At 45.4% G+C, this 15,028-nt stretch overlaps 1 protein-coding gene across 1 annotated transcript in view; it reads left to right on the top strand.

The window, feature by feature from the left end:
• Window positions 1-15,028, top strand: part of ttll6 (tubulin tyrosine ligase-like family, member 6) — a 59,423-nt gene that overhangs the window by 29,220 nt on the left and 15,175 nt on the right. The window contains 2 exon segments of the mRNA XM_084323900.1: window positions 3,781-3,959; window positions 4,965-5,153. Coding sequence (XP_084180026.1) covers window positions 3,781-3,959; window positions 4,965-5,153 — 368 coding nt within the window.

Here is a 15,028-nt window from a genome sequence, read left to right as displayed (position 1 = left end):
TTGTACAGCTGACCCCCTCATGGAGAGCACCAACATCATGAGCGTGGAGTCACACCCGTTACCAGAGGGAGTTCCCACTGTCTATGCTGACCTCAGCTAGGTGTTTAGCAAACAAAGGGTCACCATCCTGCCACCGCACCTACCTTATGATTGCGCCATCGAATTGCAGCCGGGCTCTATTCCCCCTCGTGGTTCCTTGTACTCGTTGTCGGTCCCCGAAAGCGCAGCTATGAACACCTACATCAAGGAGGCTGTGGCTACCGGTTTTATTAGACCTTCCACTTTACCTGCGGGTGCTGGATTCTTTTTTGTGGGAAAAAAGGATGGAGGACTGAGACCCTGCATCGACTACAGAGGTCTGAACAGCATTACAGTAAAAAACCGGTATCCCCTTCCCCTGATGAACTCGGCGTTCGAACGCCTCCAGGGGGCATCCATTTTTACCAAACTTGATCTCCGCAATGCCTACTCATAATGGTCACTACGAATACCTTGTGATGCCATTTGGTCTTACTAATGCCCCTTCAGTTTTTCAGGCGTTAATCAATGACGTGCTCAGGGAGATGTTGGAAAAGTTTGTTTTCGTCTACTTAGATGACATTCTGATATTCTCCAAGTCCATTTCTGACCATGTCAAACATGTCAGGCAGGTCTTGAGGTGCCTTTTGGATGCACGGTTGTTTGTGAAGGCTGAGAAGTGTGCCTTCCATGTCCGCTCTGTGTCCTTTCTGGGATTCATTGTATCTGAGGGGAGGATTCAAATGGACCCCAAGAAGGTGTCAGCAGTGACAGACTGGCCTACACCCGTCTCGGTCAAGCAGGTGCAACGATTCCTAGGATTTGCAAACTTCTACCGTCGTTTTATTTGTAATTTCAGTTCAGTGGTAGCACCTATCACTGCACTCACCAGGAAGACAGCACCTTCCCATTTCCAGTGGACTCCCAAGGCTGAGGCAGCGTTCATTGAGCTTAGGAGAAGGTTCAGTTCTGAGCCTATCCTCATTACTCCTAACCCGTCCCTGCCATTTATCGTCGAGGTGGATGCTTCTGAGCTTGGAGTCGGAGCTATTCTGTCTCAACGCTCATCGTCCGACGGTAAGGTACACCCATGTGCATACTATTCACGTGGGCTCTCGCCGGCTGAAAGAAACTATGATGTTGGGGACAGAGAGCTGTTGGCGGTCAAGTTGGCATTGGAGGAGTGGCGCCATTGGCTAGAGGGAGCTGAACACCCATTCACAGTCTGGACAGACCATAAAAATTTGGAATATATCCAGGGTGCTCAGAGGAGAAACTCGCGACAGGCTCGCTGGTCACTGTTTTTCTCTCTGTTTAATTTCCTCCTGACGTACCGTCCCAGGTCTAAAAATATCAAGCCGGATGCTCTTTCCCGGTTATATGATGGATCAGAGGAGGACCGTCCTCCTGAGCCCATTGTTTCTTCAGGACAGATCCTAGCTCCTGTGACATGGAGCATTGACTCTGCTGTGAGGAGGGCACAACGTTTGGAACCAGATCCGGGTGGGGTGCCCCCGGGTCGGTTATTTGTACCAAACGGCATTCGTTCTCGGGTGTTGAAGTGGGGCCACTCCTCTCGGCTGACAGCTCCCGGAGTGCACAGAACTTGTGACTTCTTGGCCAGAAGGTTCTGGTGGCCTGGTATGATGAAGGACATTCGGGAATTTGTGGCAGCCTGCCCCGTTTGTGCACGGAACAAAGTTTCTACACAGTCACCACCAGGGCTGCTTCATCCTTTGCCCATTCCTAGTCGTCCGTGGAGCCACATCGCCATGGATTTTGTGACTGGTCTGCCTCCTTCTGATGGTCACAGCGTCATCATGGTGGTGGTGGATAGGTTCTCCAAAGCAGCTCACTTCATTCCGCTGGTCAAGCTGCCATCTGCTCAGGAGACCGCTCAACTGGTGGTTGACCATGTCTTCCGAATTCATGGCATCTGCCAGGACGTGGTGTCGGACCGTGGACCCCAGTTTACTGCTCGGTTTTGGAAGGCATTCTGTGCTATACTGGGTGCGACGGTTAGCCTGTCATCAGGGTTCCACCCGGAGAGCAATGGGCAAACAGAGCGCACCAACTAGTCTATGGAGAGTACGCTTCGCTGCTTGGCCTCCAATCCGACCACTTGGAGTCACCAACTGGCATGGGCAGAATATGCACATAATTCATTGTGCAATGCATCCACTGGTCTCTCCCCATTTGAGGTTCAGTTTGGGTATCAGCCTCCACTGTTTCCTGAACAGGAGAGGGACGTGGGGGTGCCATCTGCCGAGGCGTTTATCCGTCGGTCTCGGGCGACATGGAAGAGGGTGCGTTCGGCTCTTGTGCGTGCTGCGGCCCGGCACAAGCGGTCGGCGGATGTACACCGTCGCCCTGCGCCTTCCTACCGTGTGGGCCAACAGGTGTGGCTTTCCACACGCGACTTTCCATTACGGGTGGAGTCGCGCAAACTCGCTCCCCGTTTTGTGGGCCCTTTCACTATTGTTCGCAAGATAAACCCAGTCACGATGCGTCTTCGGTTACCCTCGTCGATGAGGGTACACCCTACATTTCACGTATCCCGCCTTAAGCCGGTTCGGAGGAGCAGGTTGGTTCCTGCAGAGAGACCTCCACCTCCCCCTCGATTCGTTGATGGCCAACCTGTGTATACTGTACGGCGTATCCTGTCCAGTAGGCGGGTTGGTAGGGGTATACAGTACCTGGTGGACTGGCAGGGTTATGGGCCAGAGGAGCGCACGTGGGTTCCGGCCAGGGACATCTTGGACCCTGAGCTTGTTCAGGAGTTTCGGAGACGTGTCTCAGAGGGTCCGTCTGGGTCCTGTCATGGTTTTTGTCTTATTTCACCTTTCTGTGAGGGACAGCTGTCTATTTTTGCTTTATTTCACCTCTCTGTGAGGGATAGCTGTCAATCACTGTTCCCTGTGGTTAATTGCCTCATGGGTCGGCAGGTGTGTGGGCTTGATTGCACCTGATGCAGTGCAGCTGTGCCTATGGCCATGTGGAGTCTATTTAAGTTTGGAGATTGCAGTGTCAACTGCTTTTTCATTTTCCTTGTGCTGGCTATACTTTTGGTCAGGCTTCTTATATTTAAGTGTAGTGCTGCCCTATTCAGCATTTAGCCTTCTTTTGTACCTATACTCGTTTCCGTCTACTGGCTTAGTTTACACTTTATTTTATAAAGGCTGAGTCCTTTATGGTAGTGTTTTCTTTTGGAACTGCTCTTTGCACATAAACTCCCTTGGTGGAGGTTTATTGTTTTATGTTTGCAATATAAACTCTGTTTTTAGGAGTTGCCTTTGTGGCTTATTTATTTTCTCTACAATACCTCTTTAATGAGTGTCGTCCTGTTTTTTTGGACATTACTTATTTTCTTGAATACTCACTTTGAGGCTTCCACCTGTAAAGGTTGTTTTGTGTTGTTTATTTTTCCCCTTCTCCTAAAACGTCTGCGTAAGCAGTTAGTGGTTATCCGTTTTACGTATAACTTTAAGAATCCCTATTATCTGCTCATGACCCACACACACACCCACAGCCCTCACAATTCAGTGCAAACTCTGGGGACCTTAAGTGTAAGCCAATCACCAGAGCCAGTATGATCCAGAGTTCCAGTCCAGTAATGAAGTGATGTAGGATGGAAGATCATCAGTAATGGCTTTTATACAGAAACAGATGCCAGTGCAAGTCACGTCTCTCTACCAGGGAGGACCACCCAACTTCATCATACAGGATGGATGTGTGTGTGTGTGTGTGTGTGTGTGTGTGTAGGTGAACCACTCCCCAAGTTTGACCACAGACTCGCAGCTGGACCGAGAGGTGAAGGACCGTCTGCTGTACGACACCCTGGTTCTCATTAACCTGGGGGCCTGCGACCGCCGTAAGATCACGGAGGAGGAGAGGCGCAGGGCGATGGACCGGCTGCGCCAGAATCGCTCGAGAGAAGCAATGTATGAGGTTCTCTTCAACGTCAACCATGTTTTTCATTCCTAGATTCATTGGGATTTGCGATAGTAGTTGAGTACAAAGTGTCCCCTTTGCTGTAGCCTTTACTTACACTTGGACTCAGTTAGTGGGGATCATATACCAGGTTACTTTGTGTGTGTCTGTACTTGTTTAACTATACTTGTTAGAACCAACCCTTTAATGCGAGGAGATTTTGGGGTTGTGAGGACATTTTGACGGGTCCTCACACCAAAAAATGCAAATGATGGGTTTAGAATTAGACTTAGGTGGGGCGCTGCAGTGCAACGCGGCCGTCCCGGGTTCGACTCCCGGCCCCGGCGACCTTTGCCGAATGTCTTCCCCCTCTATCCCATACTTCCTCTCTCTCTGCCGAACTGGCCGGAGAAAAACAATAAAAATCGACAAAAAAAAGGTTAAGGTTAGAATGAGTTATGGTCGGGTGGCGTAGCGGAGATTGCGCTCGTCACCAATGCAAGAGGCTGCAGTCTCGACTCCCGGAGTCAGCATTGCCCTGCGGCTTGAGGCGGTCATCATACTAACTTGTTTGGCTGAGTTAGGGGGAGGGAAGTCGTGGGTGGTAATCTGGCGTTGTGGACAGCGACGCCTACAGGTCAGGTCTGGGCACCTGCTCAGCGAAAGGCAGGAAATGGTGATGGCAGTGTGACCTCCCACGCGTTACGCTTCACCAATGAGAGTCCTCGCTGCCAGGTGAAAAAAGAGCCACTGGCTGTCTCCACATGTGTCGAAGGAAGCATGTGGTGGACTTCAGGGTTCCCTTGTACCGACCAGTAGGAGGAACATGCGCACAACAACCAGGTAGGGGAGGGGGGGGAATTGGCATAACGACTAAATTGGGATGGGGAGAAAAAGAGGATAAAAAAAAGTTATGGTCAGGGTAAAGGGCTAGTGAATTAGTGTAAATCAAGTATAGTAAAACAAGTGTGTGTGGTTTCACAAATGCCTGTGACGTGTGTGTGTGATTCCATCAGGTCGGAGGAGCTGCGTCAGTCGCAGGCGGCCAGCGTGGTTCAAGTGGAGAAGTACGAAGCCAAACACCTGGGAGGCTTCAAGAGGGTCTACCCCAGAGAGGGAGGAGAGAAGTATGACAAGTACTTCAAACACAGCAGCTCCCTCTTCCAGGAGACAGCAGCCTCCAAGGCCAGGGAGGAGTGTGCCAGGTACCTAACTAGTCCAATGGTTCTCCCCCAGATTCATTCACACCAGGCTACAGACTCCTGTCTTATAATATTCTTGTCTCAAGGACCCCTAAAACACTTGCCCCGTTGGATTGGATCAGAGCCTGGTGAGAGGATGTGGCACAGTTTCTCACTACTAAAGCGATCAGTGAAATGATGGCCTCAGTTTATCAACGCATTCATTCAAACCTTTATTTAAACTCAAAATATCACTTGAAGTTGCCCTCGTTTTTAACAGTGTCGAGTTACATGACAGTTCAAATGAATAGTTAAAACAGATGCATCTAAAGGTACGAAGAAAATCTGTAAAACATTTGCACATCAATAAAATGATTCATCAATAAAAACCTAAACAATAAAATACAAGCAAGACACAGATTAGAAAATGGCCTTAGATAAACAAATACCAATGATCATTATGCTTCTCTGCCAGAGAGGACCAGCCCACCTTATCATAGAGGACACAGTGGTGAGTATGATGCCTGAACCTGTTATTTAAATAAGAAAGTACCGGTACGCTTGGGACAGTGCAGTAGGTTCCCTCTTATCTCAATATTTTACATCAGGAGAGTCAACTTTGATTGATTGAAAATTGTATTAACAGATTGCAGAATGGGTACAATACAGTACAGCGCAATACACACAATTGTTAAGGGGATGCAGACCAGAGAAAGACTTTCGTCTTGTTTACATCAGGGTCCCCCATTTCATCATAACATATATGACATACAGATAGACAGTACTGCTACATCTATACATTTATGACATACCAGATTTACAAATACCGTACTGTTTGTGATACAAAAATAGTCTAAAAAAGAGAGTATATACATTTGACGAAGAAACTGTACATTGGAGGAGGTTGGTAGGTAGGAGGTTGATAGGTGGGGTGGAGGGGGGGTTGGGTAGGTGGGGCGGGGGGGGGGGGGTTTGGTAGGCGGGGGGGGTAACTGTATATTGGATTATCGACGAACCTTACTTGGTCCCAAGAAGAGGGTCTCGTGTATTATTGGGTTAGGATATTTACTGTACATTGGAGGGGGTTGGGTTAGGACATTTATAGGGGCCAGTTTAGAATTGCAGTCTCTCGTAGGTGCTCTTTGAGAGTGGTTTTGAAAGTGGGTAGTGATTCACATTCCTTTACAGCTTTGGGTAGGGCGTTCCACATTGATGTGGCATAATTGCAAAACGTGTTTAGTCCCTTGTTTGAGCCGAATCTGGGTTTAACATGATTTGTGGAGCTCCCTCTGGTGTTGTGGTATTCACTGACCTTTGGGAAGTATTTTGACATGTACATGGGTACCTTAGTCGTATAGTGTATCTTGTAGACCAGGCCCATTGCAAGTTGCTGTCGTCTACTCTAAGCCATCCTAGGTTGTCAAAGTGGGCAGGGGTGAGGTGGGTTCTAGGAGTAAGGTCAAGCAGTAGTCTGACCAGTTTGTTTTGTGATATTTGTAATTTTGTTTTTAGCGCCTTTGAGGTGCTTTGGTACCATGAGGTGCAAGCATAGTTGTAGTACCCTTGAATGAGTGCTCCTGCCAGAGTCTTCAGGGTATTCTTGTTTACCAGAGAGGAGATCCGGTAGAAGAATCTAGTTCGTTGGTTGACTTTTTTTTATTACATTGGATGCCAAGATTTGCCTCTAGGATGAAACCTAGGTATGTAATTTCATCTTTCCTTGTGACAATATTGTCATTTTTCACCCACTGTAACTGAGAAGCTGTCGGTCTTGCTGAGTTTGTTATTTGAACCGAAGAGAATGGACTCTGTTTTACCCAGGTGTAATGATAGTTTGTTATCAGCGAGCCAGGTGCAGATTTAGCCTAGTTCAGAGCTGAGGGTTTTTTCAACCTGTAACTTGTTCTTGTCAGAGACCAGCAGGGCTGAGTCGTCCCCGAACAGGAACAAGTTGCAGTCACAAGCTGATGACATGTCATTTGCATAAATTAGGAACAGTAGTGGTCCTAGTATGCTTCCTTGTGGAACACCACAGCTCACTGCTCACCTGCCTGAGGAGGGAATGACCTACAATGAGACAATTCAATTGCAGGTTAGCAGAATTGATATAGAAAAGCAAAAAATACAGTGTACATTCAAATAACCGCTACACAAATTAAGCGTTAATGACTATCGAGCTGTGATGGTGTGTAAGGACTTCCTTCAGGCTGCCTTTATATTGGTATTCAAATGCCCCTCAGTTTCAGTAGACATAGTTAGAACCAACTCCTTAATATGAGAACATTTTGGGTCCTTGAGGGGGTTCCAAGGGGTCCCCAGAAAATGGCGAATTTCAATATCACTAATCATTTCTAGAGGTTAGCACAATGAAAGAATGTATAACATATGACTATTCTCATGGGGTTCACTCTCCTGTGTTCTCCACACCTACAAACATTAATGGGATTCTCAATAGATAGTAAATAGATAGATACCGGTAAATAGATACAGGTAAATATCGATAGATACAGGTAAATAGATAGATAAAGGTAAATAGATAGACACCGGTAAATAGATAGATAAAGGTAAATATATAGATACAAGTAAATAGATATACAGGTAAATATATAGATAAAGAAAATTGGATAAATACAGGTAAATGAATATACAGGTAAATAGATAGATAAAGGTAAATAGATAGATACAGGTAAATAGATATACAAGTAAATATATAGATAAAGGTAAATAGATGGATACAGGCAAATAGATATACAGGTAAATATATAGATACAGGTAAATATATATAAAGGTAAATAGATAGATACAGGTAAATATATACAGGTAAATAGATACAGATAGATAGATAAAGGTAAATAGATGGATATAGGTAAATAGTGTGACGAGCCTGGTGGTGTTCAGACTCGCCATGGTTCAAAAACAAACATTTGAATGTCCACACAAGCAATATCAATCAATACGAATATTTATTGATTATGATCGTAATACAGTCCGATGGTCAAAACACAAAACAGGCTCTCGTACAAAAATAAGGGATTGTTCAATACTCAGAGTAGTCGTCCGGTCCAGGATCAGTACACAAGGGGGTTTCTCAGCCAGTCTAGGGTCCAGTACAGTGTACACAATGAACACCTTCTCGCTTTCTCCTCTCCTCTTACTACCTCTCACCTTACAAAACTCAGTATAAACCAATCTCATTCTCAATGTCACAACTCCAACCTCACCTCCACTCAACTTACCTCTGACTAACCTAGTGTATTTGTATGTGTGTCTGGGGTGTGTGCACGTGAGATGTGGGTGAACTAATGATGCACAGGTGTGTTCTATCAGTACTAATCAGCTACCTAATTGTTTCTACTCCTTCCGTGGCAATAATATCTCCCATCCTTCACATATCCATGAGAGGGAGGGTAATATCTGCCACATATCCCCCCCCCCCCCCCCCCCCCCCCCCCCCTAGCCTCTCGGGTGGACCACGTTCCCAGTGCTTCTCTTCTGGACAATGCATCCACGTTCCCGTGTGCTGCGCCCGACCTGTGGATGACTGAGAAGACAAAAGGCTGTAAGGATGGGAACCAGCGGCTGACTCTAGCGTTGGTGTCCTTGTTATGTGATAGCCAAACGAGGGGTGCATTTGTTGAGCAGTTGTATGGCCTTGGGGAAGAAACTATTATTGAACCTTACAGTACGACTACCTAGTGACCTAAACCTCCTACCAGAGGGGAGGTGTTGGAAGAGGTGATGAGCTGGGTGCAGGAGGTCACTAATGATTTTCTTTGCGCGTGTGATGGTGTGATGTTTGTATGGAGTCCAGGGTGGGGAGTTTGCAGTTGATGATTTTGGATGCCCTTTTTATGATCCTAGTCTGTGTAGTGTGTGTTTGGGTGTGTTGCCGTACCATACAGTGATGGATAATGATATAATGTTTTGTATTATGGCTGTGTAGAATTGTACCATTAAGTTCTTCCTAACCTTGTATTTCTTGAGTTGTCTGAGATGAAATAGTCTTTGATTGGCTGTTTTGAGTAGATGAGTGGTGTGATGGTCCCAGTTTAGTTTATTGCTGATGTATGTTCCTAGGTATTTGAATGTGGCTGAAATGGGTTGATTGTTGATGAGCATGGGTGTTTTAGTGGGTGTGGTTTTCCTAAAGTCAATGATAAGTTCAACAGTCTTGCTTTCATTTAATATGAGGTTGTGTTCTCTGCACCACGTTAGTGTCCGCTCCACCTCCAACCGGTAGTCATCCTCCTTGTTGTTGGAGATCAGCCCTAAGATGGTAGTGTCCGTGTATTTCAGCGTCTTGACTGAGGGGGATGCTGATCGGAGGTTGTTGGTATAGAGGGAAAATAGCCACAGGGAAAGAACACACCCCTGTGGTACTCCGATGTTGGTGGTCAGAGGGAGAGAGGTGTGGTTATTGTAGAGGACTACTTGTTTGCGCCCCTTAAACATTTACATTTAGTCATTTAGCTGACGCTTTTATCCAAAGCGACTTACAAGTTCTGTACGACAAGCCATCAGGAAGGGCACAACTCTATCAGCTGAGCAACAATGTTTATCAAAGTGTTGAATGCTACAGTGTAGGTTAGTTTATTAGGACAAGTGCATGACAGTACGGTTAGTTAGGGTTAGATTTTTTATTTTTATTTTTTTCAGATAATGGTTGAAGAAGTGCGTCTTTAGTCGACGGCGAAAGATTGGACGTGTTTCGGCTGTCCTAACTGGGGTGGGTAGTTCATTCCACCATTGTGGGGCAAGGACTGAGAATAGGCGACTTCTCTTTGATGACCCTCCCGGAGCTTGGATAGGAGTAGGTCTGAGGCGGCCAGAAGATGCAGAGCGTAGGGGTCTTGAGGGTGTGTAGTTAGAGACCATTGACTGGAGGTAGGCGGGAGCGGTTCTTTTTGCCGCACAGTATGCTAGGTTGAGGGCCTTGAAGCGGATTTGTGCAGCAATGGGGAGCCAGTGCAGGTCCCTAAGAAGTGGGGTGACATGGGCCGACTTCGGTAGGTTTGAGATCAGGCGGGCCGCTGCGTTCTGTTTTAAATCTTTTTATTTTTCATGAGGTTTCACATTCAATCGACAGATCTACAGAATGTTCAGTGTCACTCTCATGAACAATTTTTAACAATTTTCCTTGTGCTCCCCACTCAATCCATTCTCCCATCTCTCACTCACACTCACACACTGGGACATACTCACACGTACACGCGCACACACGCGCATACAGGCATACACACACACACACATACACACATACACTTGCCCACATACACACAAATAAACAATTAGACAACAAAAAAAAGAAAATAATAATAATAAAAATAAAGTAAAATAAAATAAAATAAAGGGACAGTAGGTAAATCATAAGTAAGTAAGGAATAAGGAATAAAAGTGCAAATGTCGGTATTGTAAACAGTGACATTTTATAGCACCCAGTTGCTCACACCCGCTTATCGATAGCTACTCCGACAGAGAAGGGTCCGGGCCGCTGCGTGTTCAGCTCCCTTTCCCAGACCCGACCCCGTGGGGGCAGGGTTTGACAGCCATGCGCAGGCAACCAGGCACTTACACGCAGACAAAGAGCCTCAACAGATCAGCTAATCTAATCTGCTAAAACTCCACGTCTGTTATTTAGATATGACACATTTATAGGACTACATTATGAGTTTCCAGTTGAGTATAGAGTGGATTCCAGAGTTCTTGAAATAAGTGACCCTGGTTGTGCTTTTCAAGCGTTATCTTTTCTAAGGGAAGAAACTGAGATATTTGTTCTATGAACATATTGAATGTTGGTGCGATTTCATTTTTCCATAGAAGAAGTATACATTTCTTTGCAAAATATGTTATGTATACCAACAGTCTGCATTTCTTTTGGTCTAAGTGGCAGTTTGTTATATTATTTAATAGATAGACACATGGTGATAACTCAAATTCCAACTCCATGACAGATTTAGTAAATAAGTGGATCTTGTTCCAGAAATGCTTCAATTTGCTACATTGCCAGAACATATGCAGAAATGTTCCTTCTTTAATTTTACATCTTGGGCAATTTGGTGAGTTTTCTTTCGAGATTTTGTGCATTTTTACAGGAGTAAGGTAGAATTTATGAATAAATTTGAAATTACTTTCTTTGATCTTATTGCTTGTAAAGGGAAAGAAAGTTCGATCACAGATATCTTGCCAATTGTTTTCTTCAAATTTCGTTGCCAGGTCCGTCTCCCAGCATCTTAATAGAGCTGGGAAGACTGTTTGGCATTCATTAGTTAGAATTTCATATAGTTCACTGATTTTACCTTTAATTGTGGATGAGGTAGTTAGTTTTTCTTCCAATTCTGTCATTTCAAAGCTTAACTTGTTTTCTTTAGTAAGTGAACTTAAAGTGCTTTGAATTTGCATATATTTTAAGAAGTCTGAGTTAGGAATGTTGTATTCTTCTCTTAGCTCCTGAAATGCTTTTAATTTCCAGTTTTTATGAAAAAGGTCTTTAAGTTGAGTTACCCCCAAGTGTCTCCACTTGTTTATCAGTTGAATGAAAATATTTTTTTAGGTCAGGGTTTTGATGAATAGGTGAATAAACAGAGATGCATTTAGTTATGCCAAACTTTTTCGAGCAATCTTTCCATGCAGATAGGGTATTCACAACCGTGAAATATTGCTTTATATTTTCTATTTTGTCAAAATTCTTTATAAAAAAAAGAGAGTTTAGAGGTAAAGGATCAACCTGTCCCGCTTCTATCTGTATCCAGTGTGAGTCTGGTCCTCCCAATGACCATGATACTATAGTTCGAAGTTGGGCTGACCAGTAGTAGTGTTGGAGATTGGGAAGACCTAGACCACCCATGGACTCAGGTTTCATAAGAGTCAGTAATTTAATCCTTGGTTTTTTATTGGACCAAATAAATTTTGAGATACGTTTATTCAATATGTTAAAATATGTTATAGATAGGTAGCAGGGTACATTTTGAAAGAGAAAGTTCAATCTCGGAAGGATATTCATCCTGATGACGTTTATCCTTCCTAGAAGGGATAGGGGTAGTTTGTCCCATCTACCTAGATCTGTGTTAATTTCAATTGTAAGAGGAGTGTAATTTTTTTCAAATAAATCATTTAATTGCGGTGTAAAGTGTACTCCCAAGTATTTGAAGCCTCCTGGTGACCATCGAAATGGGTAGGATTTCTGCATTTCTTTTGTTGGTTTCATATGTAGGAGACATGCATTAGATTTATTATAATTTATCTTGTATCCTGAGTACTTTCCAAATTGTTCGATTGTGTTATACAGATGTAATAAGGAGTTTTCTGGTTGCTCAATGTATAGAACAATGTCGTCAGCATATAAAGATATTTTGTGTTCAACCTTATCGATATACACTCCTTTTATGTTAATGTTGTCTCGTACAGATGCAGCCAAAATTTCTATTATTATTGCGAATAATGAGCTTGACATTGGGCACCCCTGTCTTGTTCCTCTCATTAAGAGAAACGGATCAGATGTATTGCCATTAGTAATAACTGCTGCTTTTGGAGTTTGATAAATTGCTTTAATCCATTGGATAAAATTTGACCCGATATTAAGTTTTTGCAGCACGTTAAAAAGAAAGTTCCACTCGACTCTGTCAAAAGCCTTCTCTGCATCCAGAGATAGGAGTAGAGAGGGCCTCTGTTTTAGATTCAAATGATTGGTTATATTTAATAACCGTCTGATGTTATCGGTAGCATATCTTCCCTTAACAAATCCAGCCTGATCTGGGTTTACCAATTTCGGCGTGATGGTTTCAAGTCTTTTCGCTAATGCTTTGGTGATAGTCTTATAATCATGATCTAAAAGACTTATAGGTCTGTATGATGAACAGTCTAGTGGATCCTTACCACTTTTATGCAGTACTGTGATGTTTGCCAAGCTCATTGTTTGAGGAAGTGCCTTGTTGCGTCCAAAGTTGTTAATCATTCCCATAAAAATGGGTTTCAAGTCGCGTTCTGAATGAGTTGAAGAGGCTTAGTGGCAGTGGCCGGGAGGCCAGCGAGCAGTGCGTTGCAGTAGTCGAGGCGGGAGATGACTGTTGATTGGGCGAGGAGTTGGGTGGCTTCTTTTGTCAGGAAGGGGCGGATCCTTCTGACGTTGCTCAGGAGGAATCGGCAGGTTCTGGTTGTCGCTGCGATGTGAGCAGAGAAGTTCAACTGGTCGTCGAGGACAACACCAAGGTTCTTGGCGGTCGGGGACACGGTCACAGCTGCATTCTCGACTGTGATGGAAAGGTCGGTCAGGGGGGAGGATTTGGCCGGCAGGTGGAGCAATTCTGTTTTGCTTAGGTTCAGTTTGAGGTGGTTGGTCGTCATCCAGGCGGAGATGTCGGACAGACAGGCCGAGATCCGCTCAGAGACGTGGATATCTGAGGGAGGGAAGGAGAGGAAGAGTTGAGTATCGTCGGCATAACAATGGTAGGAGAAGCCATGAGACGTGATAATGTTACCCAGTGATATAGTGTAGAGGGAGAAGAGAAGGGGTCCTAAAACCGAGCCCTGGGGGACACCCGTCCGCAGGGGGCGGGTGGCCGACAGGGTCCCTCTCCATGACACTTGGTAGGAGCGGTCATTGAGGTATGATGACAGCCATGTCAGCGCAGAGCCAGCCACTCCCATTCCTGCGAGGGCCGCGAGGAGGATCTGGTGGTTGACTGTGTCGAAGGCTGCAGATAGATCTAGGAGAATCAGGACAGAGGAGAGGCCTTTCGCTTTTGCTAAGTGAAGTGCCTCTGTGACCGCAATGAGGGCTGTCTCTGTGGAGTGACCAGTCCTGAAGCCTAACTGATTAGGGTCTAGGAGGTCATTCTGTAAGAGATAAGCCGTAAGTTGGTTGGATACAGCACGTTCAAGTGTTTTAGAAAGGAAGGAGAGAAGAGAGACAGGACGGTAGTTGCCTATGACGGTAGGGTTCAGGGATGTTTTTTTTACAAGGGGCGTGACTCTGGCTTGTTTTAGGGAGGTGGGGACCACCCCCGAGTTGAGTGAGGAGTTGATGGTTGCAGTTAGGAATGGGAGGATGTCTGGTGCTATGGTCTGGAGGAGTGGGGAGGGTAGCCGGTCCAGCTGGCATGTAGTCGGACGGTTCGACGTTACCAGTGTCAGGGTCTCGGCTTCTGTAATGGGAGAGAAAGATGACAGAGTGAAGGATGAGGTTCTCGATTCAGCATTTGGAATGGGTGGGGGTTGGGAGAAGGAGCTGCGGATGTTCTCCACTTTTTCCTCAAAGAAGATCGCAAAGTCTTCGGCAGAGAAAGATGAGGGAGGGGGGGGGGGTGGGGGGGGAGTGAGGAGGGAGGACATGGTAGCATGCAGTTTGCGAAAATTCTTGGCAGAGGCCTCGATCCTATGGTGAAAGAAAGAAGCTTTGGCATTAGTAATGGTTTTGGAGAATGTTAACAAGAGGTTGTGATATGTGTCAATGTCAGCAGTGAGGCGTGACTTTCTATACTTCCTTTCAGCTGCTCTCAGGACCTGTGTCCAGCAGCCAGAAACAGAGGGAGGGGGCAATGTTCATGTTGGCCAGGGTTTGAAACAGTATGAGGGGGTCGATGGTGTTGAAGGCACTGCTGAAGTCAATGAAAAGTATCCGTGCATATCTGTTTTTGGTCTCCAGATGCTGGAGGGTGTAGTGCAGTGCATCCTCTCCTGGATCTCCTCTACATAATCCACCAAACTCCGGTGCGGTGACGGCTGGTGTTCCCAGGCCTCTTTGGCTATATCCAGCATTCGGTCTTCTCCTGTACAAAAGTTTGAAGGGGGAGAAACCTGTGGAGGCCTGGGGAACTTCCCTGATAGAGAACATCAGGTACGGGAGAAGCTGGTCCCAGTTCCTCCCGTCGGCTTCCATTTCGTTTTATTTTTATTTTTTAACT

The sequence above is a fragment of the Notolepis coatsorum genome, assembly GCF_963971535.1.
Source record: "Notolepis coatsorum genome assembly, chromosome: 10".
NCBI classification, from domain to species: Eukaryota; Metazoa; Chordata; class Actinopteri; order Aulopiformes; family Paralepididae; genus Notolepis; species Notolepis coatsorum.
Note: the sequence above shows the minus strand (reverse complement) of the source record. Positions and strands in the feature narration are given on the sequence as shown.